At 49.0% G+C, this 15686-nt stretch overlaps 1 protein-coding gene across 1 annotated transcript in view; it reads left to right on the forward strand.

Moving 5' to 3' along the window:
* The window catches only part of LYRM4 (LYR motif containing 4), a 141618-nt gene extending 126920 nt beyond the window's left edge, over nt 1–14698 (forward strand). The window contains exon 3 of the mRNA XM_019710853.3: nt 14277–14698. Within this exon, the coding sequence (XP_019566412.1) occupies nt 14277–14345 (69 nt within the window). The 3' untranslated portion in view covers nt 14346–14698. The remainder of the gene's footprint in view (nt 1–14276) is intronic.
* Nucleotides 14699–15686: the final 988 nt, after the last annotated feature.

Below are 15686 nucleotides of genomic sequence, written 5' to 3' on the forward strand. Positions count from 1 at the left end.
CTGTCAGGCTCAGTGTTTGTCTGGTGACCGCCCAGCGTGCTGGTTCTGCCCCCCCTCCGCCAGCGCCGGCCCAGGGACCTCGCACAAGCGCCTCCTTCCCCTGGGATTCACTCGTTCCTTCAGCAGAGATTGACTGAGATTCCATGCTAGGCACTGGGTATGGCTAATGGGGTGTTTGCTCACAGACTGGGTCACAGGCTCAGACCCAAGCTGCTTAGATCCAAGCTGCCATGTTGAAGCAACAGCAAGTGACTGGCTACTCCAGGCTGCTTTGAAGGGAGGGCTGGAGCTCAGCCAGGTAATTCAACATGAGTGAGTAATGAAGCCGCAGACGTTTCTTTGCCAAGAACTTGTGTGTGATCCCAGGGGGAGGATTCTAGCAGCCTGTTGAGTGGACTGAGGTGGGACAAGGCCCCTTTCCTTGCCGTGGCTGTGCCAGCCGCGTCGGCAAGGTCACGAAAGCTATCCCACCAGTCTCCTATGACGAGGCCTGGCGTCCAGAGTCCTACAAGGATACAGTTTCATTAGGGAAAGGGACAAAAGCTAACTCCACACTCCTGGGTGCTAGGGACATGAAACAGCACAGCCCCTGACGTCACAGGCGCACAGCCTCATGTCAGAGACAGAGAAACTAATGGGATACAAAGGCGCTCTGGTGTGCCAGCTGCGTGACCGTCGGCCCAGAGGCCACAAGTCCACAGGGCCGCTTTCCTAAGCACAGTCTAAGGCCTCGTCCCAGCCCTGCTAACTCAGTAGCCTCTGGGGCTTGGCAAGGAGCCCCCCAGGAAATCTCAATACACACCAACCTTTGAGAAGCCCTGGCAGGGTGTGAGCCTGCTTTGGGGGAGGCAGGCGGGGATGTGGGTCAGGGGAGACGTCCTAGTCGGAGGGGCGCTGGATCTCATGCCCGAGTCAGCCAGGCTGTTTATTCTGCATTAACTGGCTGCTTTCACGCATTTGTGTTGATTTCTTAAAATGTGTCCCCATTTTCCTGAACTAAGAAAGTCTCTCTCAGAGATCCATCTATGCGGGAAGTGCATTTCTGAAATCATACTTTTAGCCCAATCGATGCATAAGTAAAGGGGAAAAAAGAAAAGAGTAGAAAAGAAAGGAGGAAACAAAAGGAACATAAACTCATTAATGTGTTTTCTAGAAAAAAAAAATCTTTTCTCCAAAATGTTTAAAAAGTGAGGAGAGGGAAATAAACGAACCTTGTCTGCAACTGTTAAATTTTCAGCTATGCTACTGAAAATGAGACAGAGTAGACCTATTGAAATACACTGTTGAACATTATAATTGTGAAGACTATGTAGAAACATGGGAAAATGCATTTGGTATTAGAATTCTAGATTAGTAACACCAAATAGTATATATCCATGGTAGTGTATAAACAATGACTTTTAGCTGTTTATATGTAAACATGACAAAATTAGTATGCAAAAATGAAAACAGATTTGGGGAGGTGGGATTATGATGGTTGTTTTTTAAATTTCTGTTAATACTGTTTTTAAAAATCCATACTGTACTCACAGAATTAACTGTCATTTAAAGGGTTAGAATTTAGAGATTTGCTTCAAGTCAGGTTACTGAGTATTAACCCTGTGATGTTGGATAAATTGACTTTGCCTCTTAGACCCTTGATCTTTTAAGAGTAAAGTAGAGATGATGGCGATAGCTGTTCTAGCTCACTTACAAGGATCAGACAGTAAAGTATAAATACTTTGTAATCTTTAAAGTTACAGATATTAATTATTACTGTAGTTATTATACACAGAAGTTATTATACACAGATTATGACCTTATGAAGTGGTCATAATCTTAATAAAATGGCTTTTGTGTGATTTCATTGAAGCAAATGAAAGTGAAGTAAAGGCCCATCTACTAGACTGAAGGTGCCTTAACACCATAGAATGGTCGCAGGCTCTTTTTAAAATCAGCCATGGCAGAAAGTTGGGGCAGGAAGAGTAATTTCCTGGTAATTCCCCTTAGCAGTTGAAGACAGCACATTTAAAGAGACAGCCCCTATCCTTCAGAGAAGAGCCATTATTTGTACGTCGCGTCGCATCTTCTGCTGTGGCCATTTTCTCGGGTGGGAGGGTGGGAGGAGGCTGAGGCGGCTGCAGGGAGCTCCTCTCTCAGCTGCCTCCTTCCTGGGAAGCCAGGAGGGCCCAGCAATGGGGCCGTGGACGGTGGTCCTGCACCAGGCTGGCTGTGGCTCCCAGGCACCCCGCAGTCTGGGCTGAGCACTGTGGTGCCCTGCCCTGCTCTGTGGCAGTGAAAGCAGGACGGGGCAGGACAGCCACGTGCCTGGCCACTGCGCTGGCCAGCGGGCATATGTGGCCTGTGATTCAGAGACCGGCTTCTTCCCCATCAGGGAGTCAAGCTGGCAGTTGACCTTGCATGCTGATTCCCTCAGCAGGTTATTTAGGGCCTGGTTATTTCATCCACACTGTCACTTACATGGTGTATAGTAGTGAGCACAGCTGCTGCGTAAAAGGAGAGATGTGCTGATACTGACTTTGATACTTCTGTGGGGGTCGTTAGAGCCCTCTGGAATCCTTTCTTTGCTTCCTGGATGGTTAATTGGAAGGTATGTTCAGTATGTGGGCTTTGGGGATCTCACTAGGCCATGTAAGCTGTCAGCGAATTCCCCACGTCCTACAAGAGCCCCAGGGACCAGGGCGTTGGACGTGGAGCAAGACAAAGCTCCCCTGCTCTCTCCTTGACCCGTGAGTGCTGAGGACCCGTGAGTGCTGAGGAGCTACCACACTGGTCTGGCACCAAAAGAAGGCCCACCCACTGCCTCGTCAGACCTGTGGTGTCATTTCACGCTCTCGCTTCTAGCCTTCCCTCTTTCCCTCATCCAGAATAACTTCCTGGAGCAAAATACAGGCCATTCTGTTCAGCAGTCTTCACGCCCCCCCCCCCTGCAGAATGCCAGAAACAAAGAATAAAATGTGAGCATTACGATCCGTAGCAGCCTGTCACTACAAACTGCACACCTTTTCAGTACTAGCCCAAGCTTACTCCCCAAAGTCCCTACCCATGTGTGCTGTTCAGTGTGCTTTACCACCAGTGACATAGACATTGACCAGGCAGAATGAAAACTGGCCAAACTAGAACAGGACGGCAGCCCACCAAGCTAGACTGAGGTCCAGGCATCCTGGAGGGGGGGGAGGGGGAACCCCAAGTGTGAGGAGCAGGCACCATGGAGGGGAAAGGAGAGGGGGAACCCATAAGTGTGAGGAGCAGACACCATGGAGGAGGGAGGAGGAACAACAAAGGGAGGGTCCCTGAGCAGCGGCCATTTACCAATAGTGTGGAAGTCATTCAGAATTTTAACCAGTCTGGCATATACTGGCTGCGTATCAGCTTTGCCCTATCCCCTGGCCAGCAGGGACCTTGTTTTCCAGTGGTCCCCCTCCCCAGGCATTTCTGAGAATCCCCTGGAGTCCTTAACACGTATACTTAAGTGTCTCCTACACCCTGACAATTTGGGATCCTGTGGAGGGTGATGGCTCTCTTAATGGTTCAGGTTAAGATATATAGGGGTGAGTCACGATAAGCAGAGGTGCTGTCCAGTGACTGCCCTCCACATGCTGCCCATCACAGCCAATGACCACAGCCGGCTCTTTTAGAGGACTTCCGGCAGCTTGTTGGACTTCTCATGGCTGGGGGGAATGGGGAAGGGTGTGCTGGGTTGGAGCTGGTGAGGCACAGCCACTGAGTGTATTGGACCCACTGCTTCCTCTGAGGCCGTGCCAGGCATTTTGGTTCACGATGGTGTTTTTGTCTCATGTCCATTTTGGTGCTCTTTTCAGCCTGACCTCTGAGTGAGAGACAGAGACAGCCTGGTTAATCAGATGTGTTGGTGTGTGTCAGACCCAGTGTTGTGTAAGGTTTAGTACCATTCCCGGGACCCCCGAGCCCCTGGGAAGATGAGGATGTTGCTGCCCGTCTGATCTAATGTCCCAAATGCCACATAGCAGGTCCCTGCGGGGCTGGAGCAAAGGGATCCAAGGCCACTGTTCAAAAGAAAGAGAGATCTGTGTGTCCTGACATGCAAACATGTTGAGCTGGAAAGGGGCATGTTGTCGGAAAATGTGTGGACTGTGATTTCTTGTTTGTTTCAGTTCCCCACCATTTCTTGATGACGTCAGCCCGAGTTGGAGGTAGGGCACCTGCCACCAGCCGTGGCGTCAGTCAGAAACTGTTGAGTGTGGGACGGCTGGAGAGAGACTGTTCTGGAGAAACTGCGCTGGGCTTAGGAGAGGGGTGAGCACAGCAGGGGAGGGGATGCTCATTGTCTCATCTGAGGCCACTTGCTCCTTCCTGACTTTGTAACAAAAATCGTCACCCTCACCCAGTTTATAAAAGAGGCCACTAAATTAGCACATTTCAAAAGTAGGAAATTTTTTTAAAATTAGACATGTAGCTTCTGGTTCATACTCTGGAAAGTCTTTTCAGTGTTTGGTGTCACTTCTTTGGTGCTGTAACCTGGACTTTGGATCTGCTGTGTTCATTGCTCTGGAAGTTATGAGTCTCTGGTGGTGACAGATAATGCTCTCCCCAAACCTACAAGCCCACAACGTCAGGAACGTGTCAAACCAAACCGAGTCGCGTGGGTGACTGTACTTTGCGTTGTCCAATGTATGTGATGCTGTCAGGCGTCCTCTGATGCGGGAGACAAAGCAGAACCAAATGAAATAAGAGCCGTCCTGCATGTCTCCAGAAAGGAAGGTGTCCTGAAAGGGGAAAAGTAGTACAGAGCCTCCTGATTGTCCCAGAAACTCAGTCAACGATATCCCTTGAGCCGGTGATAAACATAGTGAAGACCATCCTGGGAATAGCAGCCTGGCCACTTGCATCCCCGTGTGACCTTGCAGCACCACCAGGATTCAGGCCGTGCAGCTGTGGTCGTGGTGACCGAAGCACTGAGTTCAGTCACTAGCATGACTTTTGCTGGGACAGCTGGCGGTATGCCTGAGCTCTTGTTGTGACTGTTCCGGAGCAGTGCCAGGTTTCAATCTGACGTTATGATTGGGTCCTCAGTTCTGCCCAGTTCCCAGAAAGGCTTGGGGACTCAGTTACTGTGGTGCTGACACCAGCACGCTTGTGTCTGGATGCCTTCATCTCTTCGGCCTTAGTACTACAGCGCTGCGCAGCTGACCCCAGGGGTCCGTGGCTAGCTCTGCACCCATCCCTCGATGTGTGAGTGTGGCAGGAGGACAGCCAGCCCCGTCTCCTGTTTTATAACTGACTGTCTGCCCTCCCTGAGCAGCTGTAGAAATCATTCCCAGTGCCCAGCACCTCTAAAGAACAGGTTGTAGAGGATAGGAAGATGCGATCCCTGGCCTTCATCGTCACAGTGTGGCACCTTAAAGTGGCATTATAAGGTGCAGAGACACTTCCCTCCCCCACCTGGTTTTGTAGTCCATGACTCTACCTTCTGGAAGGGCTGTACCCAAAGTGCACCTCATGGGTACATATCTACCCCGGTTTTTTGGAAAAATATTCACCTGCTGCAAAAAAACAACATAAAAAAAAAACCAAAAAACCACCTGATAATAATTTTAAATAATAATAATGAAGGCTCAGCCTGAATCCCCTTAGATTAAATGCTCTTTCTCACTGAAGAGTGCCAATCAGAAGCAAGGGAATGATTGACATGCATGGACCCACCCTCTCTCCTCCCCAGTGAGAAACTCCCTGAGTGGGTGGGGCCTGGGCCACATGTGTTCTGGAAAGCTGACCCTGTGGTTCTGGGGCTAAGTCCTTGTTAGGGACCACTGCCTTACACGTGTATCTCTTCAAAAAGGATTTGTTCCTGGAGAGGAAACAATATGCTTGTTGGAATGGGAACCCTTGCTGCCTATCCACAACTTCAGGCTCCTTTCGTGTCACAGTTCTCTGAGACCCATTGAATAGTTTGATTTCCTTTACTCTGATGGCCTGGGATACAAAAGAAAGAGGCTACCACATGGCAGGCCTTTTTTTTTTTAACTGAACATCAGACATGCAGAAAAACAATGGAATGGCCCAGAAATCTGACAACAGTGGATAAGAGTTAGGGCAGCCATGTAATTTATGATCCAAGCCAGGACCCTTGAGAGAGAAAGAAGTCTCTGTTAATCACGCTGGGACAATGTGTAAACCAGATGTGTGCTCATGCTAATGAGAGTACACACTCTTGCATCTGGTTTCTCACGTGTCTCTACAAGCAAGGATGAAACACATGACTTATTAACTGTGATGTGGGACTTGGGGAAGAGATCTGAATTTGTTCATCACTCTGCCAGGAACATCACAAAGGAAGTAAAAAGGTCAACTCCTCACCACTTCTCCCACATTAGGAATACCCAGTATCTAAAATCCAAGGCTTACAGAGTTGAATGGAAGTGGAGCACGTGTGGGGGCAGGAAACTCATCCCTGCCTTCTTTGAACCAGCCTTCCTTCTCTGCTAGTACATTTAATTGTTGACTGGATGTTCAAAAATCTAGTTTGAACACTTCAGACATTCTTCTATAGTATAAAATGATGTCAAAATTGACAGTAGTAATGTTATATGTAAACATTATGAAAACAACTTAGGCTACTGGATTCAAGAAAGAAAAAAGCATGTGTTTCGAGCTATTTTTAGTGGGAAGACCATGTGACCTCTAGTCATAAGATTAGGTCTCATAATGCCTCTCCTTGCAAAATGGAAAAGACTGAAAAAATTCTGCATCATTTCATGTATCCCTATTTCAGTTTGCTTCGTTAAAAAAAATTGTTAGGGAACATAAAGTATGATAAAATGGTCTATTTGAAAAATGTTTGTTATTGTGGGCAACCTGACGGTCGCAAACTGTGATGGCAGGTCTCCTCTCAGGGTGTCTGTCACCAGAGAGAACTGCTGCGTGAATCTCAGGCAGCGTGGAAAGTGTCCACATGGTTAGAGGACAGAGGAGGGGCACACACATCCTGCTCACCTTCCACGGGACAGGTGACAGGTGACAGAACGTGTGCTCTGGCAGGAGGCAAAAAATCTGAAATCCTCCTGTCAAAGATTGTGGCCAGCCCAGTTGCTCAGGTGGTTGGAACGCCGAGCTCCTAACACCAAGGTCACCAGTTCGATTCCCACATGGGCCAGTGAGCTGTGCCCTCTACAGCTAAGATTGTGAACAACAGCTCTCTCTGGAGCTGAGCTGCCGTGAGCTGCCACAAGCTGCTGAGTTCTGCAGTGAGTGGCCGGGGAGAGCTGCTGTGAGCTGCTGTGAGTGGCCGACCAACGACTGGTGACCGACTGCCTCAGCCAGGGGGGAACACAAGGCTCCTAACACCAGCATGGCCCAGGGAGCTGTGTCCTACACAACTAGACTGAGAAAGAACGGCTTGAACTGGAGTGGGAGGGGGGTGGAAGAAGGGAAAAAAAACAAAAAGATTCATTATACTGGTGGCTCAAAGGTTTGGGGGGACCTTCCAAAGCCCCTATCAAGTGTAGTTATGTCTGGAAAATAATACCTTATAAATATGCCTCTCAAGCTGGGTGTAAGGAGGCGCTCAGAGGCACAGGATAAATAAAGGCACCTGGAAAGGCCGGAATTACTGGACAACTTACTAAACGGTGCATAAATGCATTAGGAGCAGAGTACATCAGTGACACAGAGATCAGTAGGAGGCGTCAGAGCTGTTGTAGGTACCAAAGCCTCTTCACGCGGAGCCCCCCGAACCCCCAAATATGATTCTGTGTATTAACTACTTCCGTGTAATAAGGTCTGCTTTCTAACTCTCTCCTGTTCTGTTCCTTTCTTCTCAGGCTAGTGCCACACTGTTTTAATTGTATCTCAAAAATGCTGTAATATCTTCCTTTTCAAAGTGTTCGTTCTTATTCTTGGCTTCCTATTCATTCAAAGAAACTGTAAAGTCATTTTCTCAAATATCTGAAAAAAATCCCATTAGGATTTTTATTATTGTGTTAAACATAAATTAATTTGGCAAAAAATTGACATTTTTGTATGATTCAGTTTCTCCGTGAACATTGCATATCTCATTTCACTCAAACTTACTTTATATTTCTAAGTGTTAGTTTTCTTTCTAAACATCACACACATTTCTTACGAAGGTTATGTCTAGGTGTGTTATTTTTGTTGTTGTTGTGACCGTTGCTATTGTGTTTTCTCAATGAATTTTCAGTATGATCCACTTAGATGCTGGCTTCTTATATGGGAAATGGAAGGGCAGGCCCACCTGAGCAATTACACTCTTTCCAAATATGAAGATTAAACACCAAAGATGGATTTTGCTTGTGAGAGCCTGTAAATTGATGATAATAATGGTATCTTCCTCATAAAGTTGTGAGACTAAACTAATGAAATACTTTTAGTTAATTTAATTAATTAGATGCTTAGAATGGTGCCCAGCATACAGTAAGTGCTCATTAAATGTTCTCTTACTTTCATTATCATCATTTTTTAGTAGTAATAGTATAATCAGTACAATACCAGAGGCAAGATTTGGCACTCCCCCATCAGACGAGGACTCAGCCCTGCCTGGGTGGTTTTCCCATCCTCAGAAAGGGAAAAGAACAGGAACAGGGCTGCACAAGCAAAGCCAGGCGTCAGCGTCTCTCCCGTAACTTCCAGTGTCAAGGGCCCCTCCTTCTCACACCAGGCTGCCCTGAGCATCTGAAAGCATCCTGGGTCCTTCCTGGGCAGAGTCGAGGAAAGAATGGGCTCAGCCGTCCATCTTCAAATCCAGCTCAGGAAGCTGAAATTGAAAACCAGGTGGTGGTCTGTGACACAACTGATACCTTCTCTCCACAGTGTGAGTGGTTCAATAATTACGAAATCATAGACTCTTACAGCCAGAGGGTGAGTCTTCGAGATCCTTGAGGTCAAGCTCTGAGATCCTGTGGTATTCAACTTGACAGTCGATGGGCCGCGCGCATAAGTGACATTTAACAAGCCCTTCATGCATGCCTGGTACTATTCCTATTTAATGCTCCCAACAGCAGGAAGACATTTAATGTATCTGGGCCCCAGGAAGTATGTGGGGCAACTGGTACATTTTTTTACAGTCTGGTATCTCATTTGATTCTTATAACGACCCAGTGACATGGCAGGAAGTAGCAGAGGCCCCACTTCAGCCTCCGCCCCCACCCCACACACACACCCCCCACGCGATTGAACCCAGCTCCTCTGAGTCTGAATCAGATTGAGACGTGCTGCACGGGAGACAGCGCAGGGCTTCAGATGAGGAAGCAGTGAAAACCTGAAACACTGCGGATTTTATTTTCTTGGATCCTCCTCCTTCCTCCCCAGCAGGTTATTTGTCTAATGAGTCTCAGAGCTTGTAAGTGTTTCGCGGCCATGCGAGTCTTCCTATCTACTTGCAGTTGAGTAATCTGTGTATCTTCCTAATGGACTCTCATGCCAACTCCTGAAGGTTATAGAAGTGTGATCAGCTTTAATGATCCATTTATGCATGGTAATGGTCTGATGTGGCTGTTTAAGTCAGTCTGGGACTCTGGAGGGACCGGGAATTGAAGCTGGTAATTGCACTTCCTGGGCTTCCATTGCCCAGTTCGTCTCACCTGCAGCTGGGAAGCGGCATGCTCTGTGATGACTGCAGCGCTGGTCCCTGCTGGCCCCCTGCTGCGTGCTCACATGTCTCACAGCCCCCATCACTGCAGCAGTACAGTTACACAAACATTCACTGCCGCATCTCTAATCCTCACTGAGGTAACATTTTAATATCTCCTCCTTTAGGAACCGCATATTTCCCTTGCCTCCTCTGTAATTGCTCTGGGTTAATCCCTTATAGCCTTGGATTGTAACTTTCAACCTTCTGCTGGGCCAAATTTAAATCATTGGATTTTGCTTAACAGTGAGCGAACGTTCTTGTTACAGTAAACGGCCCTGGCACTATTTTTATTCACTTGCCCTTATCACTTCCATATTCCCACAAGTAGCTCACCACCAAAGCACTTCATAATCGCTTATAGGTCCACGGTTTAGAACGAGTGGACGTAGGTCCTTATAACAAGGGACAGCAGACGCTGTCTTCTTAGTTACCGAGTACTCACTGAGCACCCGCCACGTGTCTGGCACAGTCCTAACCTCTGCTGTGAGGTAGCTAAGTCAGGTAGAATGGGGGCCCTTCCTTTCTCCTACTCCCCGTCAGTCACCGCTAGTCATGCAGAGGAGCTGAGGCAGCACACAAGCGGTGACAGCGTAAGGCCACCCGAGTATCACAGAGGTGGGTGTTCCCAGGAGAGAGAGGGGACCCAGGGAAGCTCCACCCACTACCCCACCAGGTGGGTGGGCTTTTGCTTGGTGGGCATCGAGTGTCTTTCCATCCTGGTGGAGTAGCCTGAGCAATGACACCGGCTGCCAGACCCAAGGTCTCATGGCCGTCAGTGGGAAGTGCACTGGCACGCAGGGGTGCTGGCGGCCATCAGAGGACAGTAAATGTCAGGCCACGGGGCCTGCAGATGAAAGATACTAACCTTTATGCCCTCTTAGCATCATTAACATTAATATCTTAGTTCATTTTCCCCCCACTCCCATCAGCCATGAGAGTGATATTCTTACCACACCCACACAAGTCGTTCCTGACCTTACTGTTGTTTGATTCCTCCTTTATATGTCCTCCAAGTGTCCTCTGGCCTGCTCTGCTCGGTACTTTCTGTCATCTTAGTTCAAGCCAAAATCATCTTCCACCTGCACTCTTGCTGGGCTCCTCCCTTCATACTGAAATAAAGTGATCTTTAATAACAAATCTAAGTAGGTCTGTCTTCCACTTTTAGTATTTTAAAATTGTCCTCAGAATGAGTTAGCATCCATGACCTGCCCTGGCCTACCTTTTACTCTCTTCTCTACCCCCACCCCATCCACACTCACTGCCCGTGAGGTCTTTGACATTCTCCAGAAGCCCATGTGATGTGCCTTCACACAGGATCTCTCAGTGGGGGGGCCATTCCCTCTATCTGGAATGGGCTTCTCGCCCTCCCCTGGCTCCCACTTCTCTGCCCACTGTACTCCTGAGCCGTCACTTAAAATTCATCTCTGAGAAGCCTTCCCGCCTTCCCCAGGCTGAGTCCCGTCTCCTTCCGAGTTCCTCTGCCAGCACCCACCAGCCGTAGGGCAGTTATCCCCCTCCTTGCTAGGTCTGCCCCTAAATGCAGAGCTTCTGAGGGAGGAATCCCATCTTCACATCTCACCCAGCACAGGGTCCGGCACAAAAGGTGCTCACCCTTGTCTGCCCAATGACATGGGCTGCAGTTGCCCTCCCAGGCCTCCTCCAGGGTTAGCTGGGTCTTTCACCCAACAAGCATTTACTGGTTGTCTGCTGTAGGTGACCAGCCTTTTACTTGTGAGAAAGAGCCCTGCCCTGCCTCTGTCTTCCTGCATGGCCATCAGCTCACCAGTACATCTGGCTCCAGTTCCTCTCATTCACTCACCACTGACCTGCTGGGCCTGATGTCCCCAGGACACTGACGTGCGTGGTTCACCAGCCCTGCCTCTGAGGGACTCCCAGAGCAGTGGGACAGACAGAGAAGGGACACACATAAACTTGAGCACATCGCCTCACACAGGCCCTATGTGCAGACCGTACAGATGGTCCAGACGGGCTGCAGAGTGGGGAGGGCAGTTCCCTAACTCATCTCCTGGATTGCTGGCCTGTAGGTAGAGGGAAGAAAGCCATCCTTTCAGGAGGCGACAGGAGAGCAGTCACACATCCAGTTGCTGCAACACATTGATTCTCACCTCCCTGTCTGCAGTGACTGTCTCTTGGCCAGGTTCCCACCAGCTGTGTCCAGGGCTCTTGTACTATGGAGGTGCCACACTTGCCCAAAGTCTTCACGCGTCCTTCTTCTGACATCTGCCAGATTTGTGTAAGGCCCAAAGCCTACTGGAGCAGCAAGGGGCTGTAAAGATCACTCAGGAATAGCCTCTCATTTTACAGATGAGAATGCTGAGACCAGAGGGACAAGGTAGAAAGTGTCACTGAGTGGCAGAGCGATGGCTACAGCCCAGGGGTCCTAACTCCCATGCCCAGGGTTTTTCCAGGACCCCACCCTTTTCTTTTTCTGTGTCAGAGCATACGGAGCACATGGGTTGACACTGGGCCATTCAGAGACCATCCAGCGTTACCACAAGTATCTGAGCTGGGTCCTAGCAACACTCATTTTAGTCACAGAAGCTGAGAGTTGGAAGGAGCCCATCTGGTCCCACCTCTGTCTGGCATATATATGCCTTCTCCATGCTCACTCTCTACTCCTCACAGTGACAGAATTACAGCTTCCCAAGGCAGCCCCTTCCATTTTTGAACAGCTCTAATAAAGCGTTTTCCTTGTACCATCTCAGAACTTCTGCTTGCCACTAGAGCCTTGACAAAATGATGGTAAGCTCAGTCAAGCACTCATAGACCATGGAATTACAGATGCTTCTAAGGGGTTCCTAACGGATCCTCTGAAATCCGTTAAATATGAAACAAGCTCCCAGGTAACTGAATCATTTGAGCTGTTACATAAAATTGTTTTTATTAACCTAGATTAGTTATGGGGGAGATCCCTAAAAAGTAATTTTTTTCTTTTAAAATAATTGTTAATTTAGCCTGTCCTCTAAAACTCATTGACAGTGGGCCCATTTGTCAGTTGAGGTTAGAATATAAACATAAAACCGTATGCTGTCCAGTGTGGAGAAGGCTGCTGACCTCCCTCCGCTCTGCAGCATGGTAAACACGGCTTCAGCTCACCCGGCAGCGATTCCAGGTTGTCAAGGGGGAGGCAAAACAAGCCCTTCTGCTTCGCTCATCACCATGGTAGCTGGATCCCTGAGCAACCCCGCCCAGCGACGCTCCATCCCCGGGCAGTTTGTAACTGCACTGTTCAGAGTGGTCCAGACCCCAGGCCGCTCCGTCCGCTGGCGTCAGGCGTGTGCGTCCTTCATATTGACGAGAGGAAGGCAGGACATGACACGTGCGCGAAGCTCATGGCTGTGGCTTTGTAGGAGCTGTGCCCGAGTTCTCATTCTCCACCACCCCCGTTTTTAAGTTATGGAATTCTCTTGCAACTGAGAATTCCTACGTGATCGTGATCAGCCTCATCCCCTAACTCTCCACTCTGGACTTTTGCTCTTTTTAGATGACGTGGCGTTTCCTCACCTCTTCCTTCACTTCCCCAGCACCAAAGCAGTGCTGTGAGCTGTTACTGCTCCTGTGCATGTGGGAGACGGGAAAGTAGCAAATGACATGAAAACAGGAAAACCCAGCTACAGCTTTTGGGGCCGTGGTCAGTGAAAGCGACACTGTACCTTCGTAGTGACGTACTCTCCCGTCTTCCTGGGCCATCATTTTTAAGTAGAATGTGAAGGCAAGAGGGGAAAACCATGTGAGTGCCTTGAGTCTGCACTTGCCTTTGAGAGTTTCCCTCTTTTACTTAAATAGCAGTTACTCACCCCAAATCACCCACAGATCGTGCTCAACTGCTTTGAAATCCAGATAGCTTTTCTAACACTCAGCCCTTTCTTCACCAGTTCTACTAATTCCTAAGACGGTATCACTCAGGAAGTGATTTTGGAGAAAAGTGGTTATGAATACCTTTTCTTTCAAAGGAAGGACAGGTCGCCCGCTGTGACCCCAGGTTATGGCTCCAGGACCCACCTGGGACAATGGGATCATTGGGGCACTAACTGAGACACTTAATTTAAAAAGACACTTGGAAAGTGCAGGGCAGGACAGGCGGCGGGTGGCGGGGCACACGCAGGCTGCTCTCAGCATCGCCCGGAGGTGGCCCAGTACGGCATTGCCCTTTGATGCCGTCCCTTTCCTAGCCCAGCACAGACAAGCTCATCACTGCTTTCGCTGAGTCCTTCCTTATGGAAGGAACCGTTCTAAAGGAAGGAAATCCTGTTAGCTGAGGAGTTGCTGTGCACACACCTGGTGGCTGGCCCACAAGCCGCCAGGCGGGGAACCTGGCAGATGGTCTCCCCCAGCTCAGCACAGCCCCTGAAGCCAAGGCAGCAGCTGCTGCTGCCATTGCAGAGGCGGGAAGGAATGAGTGTGCAGATGTCTAACTCGCTCTCACCGGGAGGGGAGAGGGGGCGGGATGGTGCAGGGAGTTAGCAGAGGCAAATCTGGTGACCGCACTTTGCCCCACAGTGCAGTTTCCAGCAGGGAACAGCCCTGTTTGGGCAGACATTTGCACTTAAATGTTAGAAACACTCTTTCTGATCTTTCACAGCTAATGGAGTCCCATGCTTCTTGATGTGTGTCTTTTCTTTGCCTTCAGGTTCACATTGGCCAACTGTATTCTACTAACAAGCTTATCATTGAGAATCAAGAGAAGCCCAAAACTTAAGGACCACACCACCAGTCACCACCAGCAACCGTGGACCACCTTCAGCATCCATTCTGTGCTTGCGACGTGGGCTCCCAACAGACCATGAGTGGCCTCCTGCATCAGCTTGCCCTGCAGGAACTGATACATTCAGTGCTGTTTCCATTCTCCTGCAGCCTTAGTGGGAAAGGGTGGCTCTGTCCTTGGTTCAAGTGTTAGAATGAAGAGCTGGAGCTCACTCAAAATAATGCTGCGTATTATTGGGTCTCCTCTCCAACCGCCCCTCTGTGGTAGCTCATCGCTTGTATAGAGCATCTCCAGACGTTGTTTCTTGGTCCTTGACAATAAACAGAATCGTCTTCCTAAGGCTCCTACCCTGGACTCACTCAGCGTGATTAATGCACTTCCATTTCGTGCTGGCGCAGCTCCTGTAGAGGACAGTGGAGGGAGCAGCAGGGGGGCTCGAGGGCAGGGCTGAGGAGGTAGGGGGTGCACCCTGCGGTTGGCACCTGGGCCCAGTGCAGCCACAGGGTGGCAGCAGGTAGGTGGGCACACCTGGGGACGGCCCCGCAGAATCGTCAGTCACTGGGGGTGACCCCCTGCGTGCTGAAGTTTAAGAAGTGCTGTTCTCCGCACTGCTTCCCAAAGTCCACTTACTGAGGCAGAAGCATCTGGAGGGTTTGAGAGTTTTTACAAGCAATTTCTAGGTGCTTTGCTCTCCTTGGATTCTGATTCAGTGAGAGGTGAAGCACAGTAATTTATACATTTTTAAAGCCCTCCTAGTGTTTTTAGTGTTTAGCCAGCTCCAGAAACTCTGCTCTCTGAGTCTGTTACAGGTAAGAAAGATACTGGCATGCATTTATCCTTGGAAATACATGGGGCAAAGGTATTAAATAACTTACTTCTGGAGATTTTATGAGAGACTCAAACGCTGAGTGATTTCTTGTTTCCCTTTGTAAACAGTACTAAGTAAATTCATTACTTATGTATATAGGTTTGGAACAGACTCATAAATATTTACAGGTCCTAGAAAGGCTGTGAGTGTCACCTACATGTCACTGAACTGCCTCCCGCCCCCCATCATTTTATTCTCACAGTCATGTGCGTGGAGCATGAAGTCTGGGGTCACATCCTCACTCTCATGTTAAAAGGTCACATCTGCCACCGACCGCATCTGTGGGTTGGAGCTTTTGTAACAGTGCGTTCAAAATAGACAAAACATGCAGTCACACTATTTGGCCATGCAACCTGTGACTCGCGGGTGCTTTTGCCTTTGGATAAATTCTCACACACCTTGATGCTAAGCAATTCTTGGTGGGTCCGGATTGTCTCCAAACAGTCTGCAGTCTCAGGGCTGCGGTG

The sequence above is a fragment of the Rhinolophus sinicus genome, chromosome 14 (genome assembly GCF_057876585.1).
Source record: "Rhinolophus sinicus isolate RSI-liver-muscle chromosome 14, RSI-T2T, whole genome shotgun sequence".
NCBI lineage: Eukaryota > Metazoa > Chordata > Mammalia > Chiroptera > Rhinolophidae > Rhinolophus > Rhinolophus sinicus.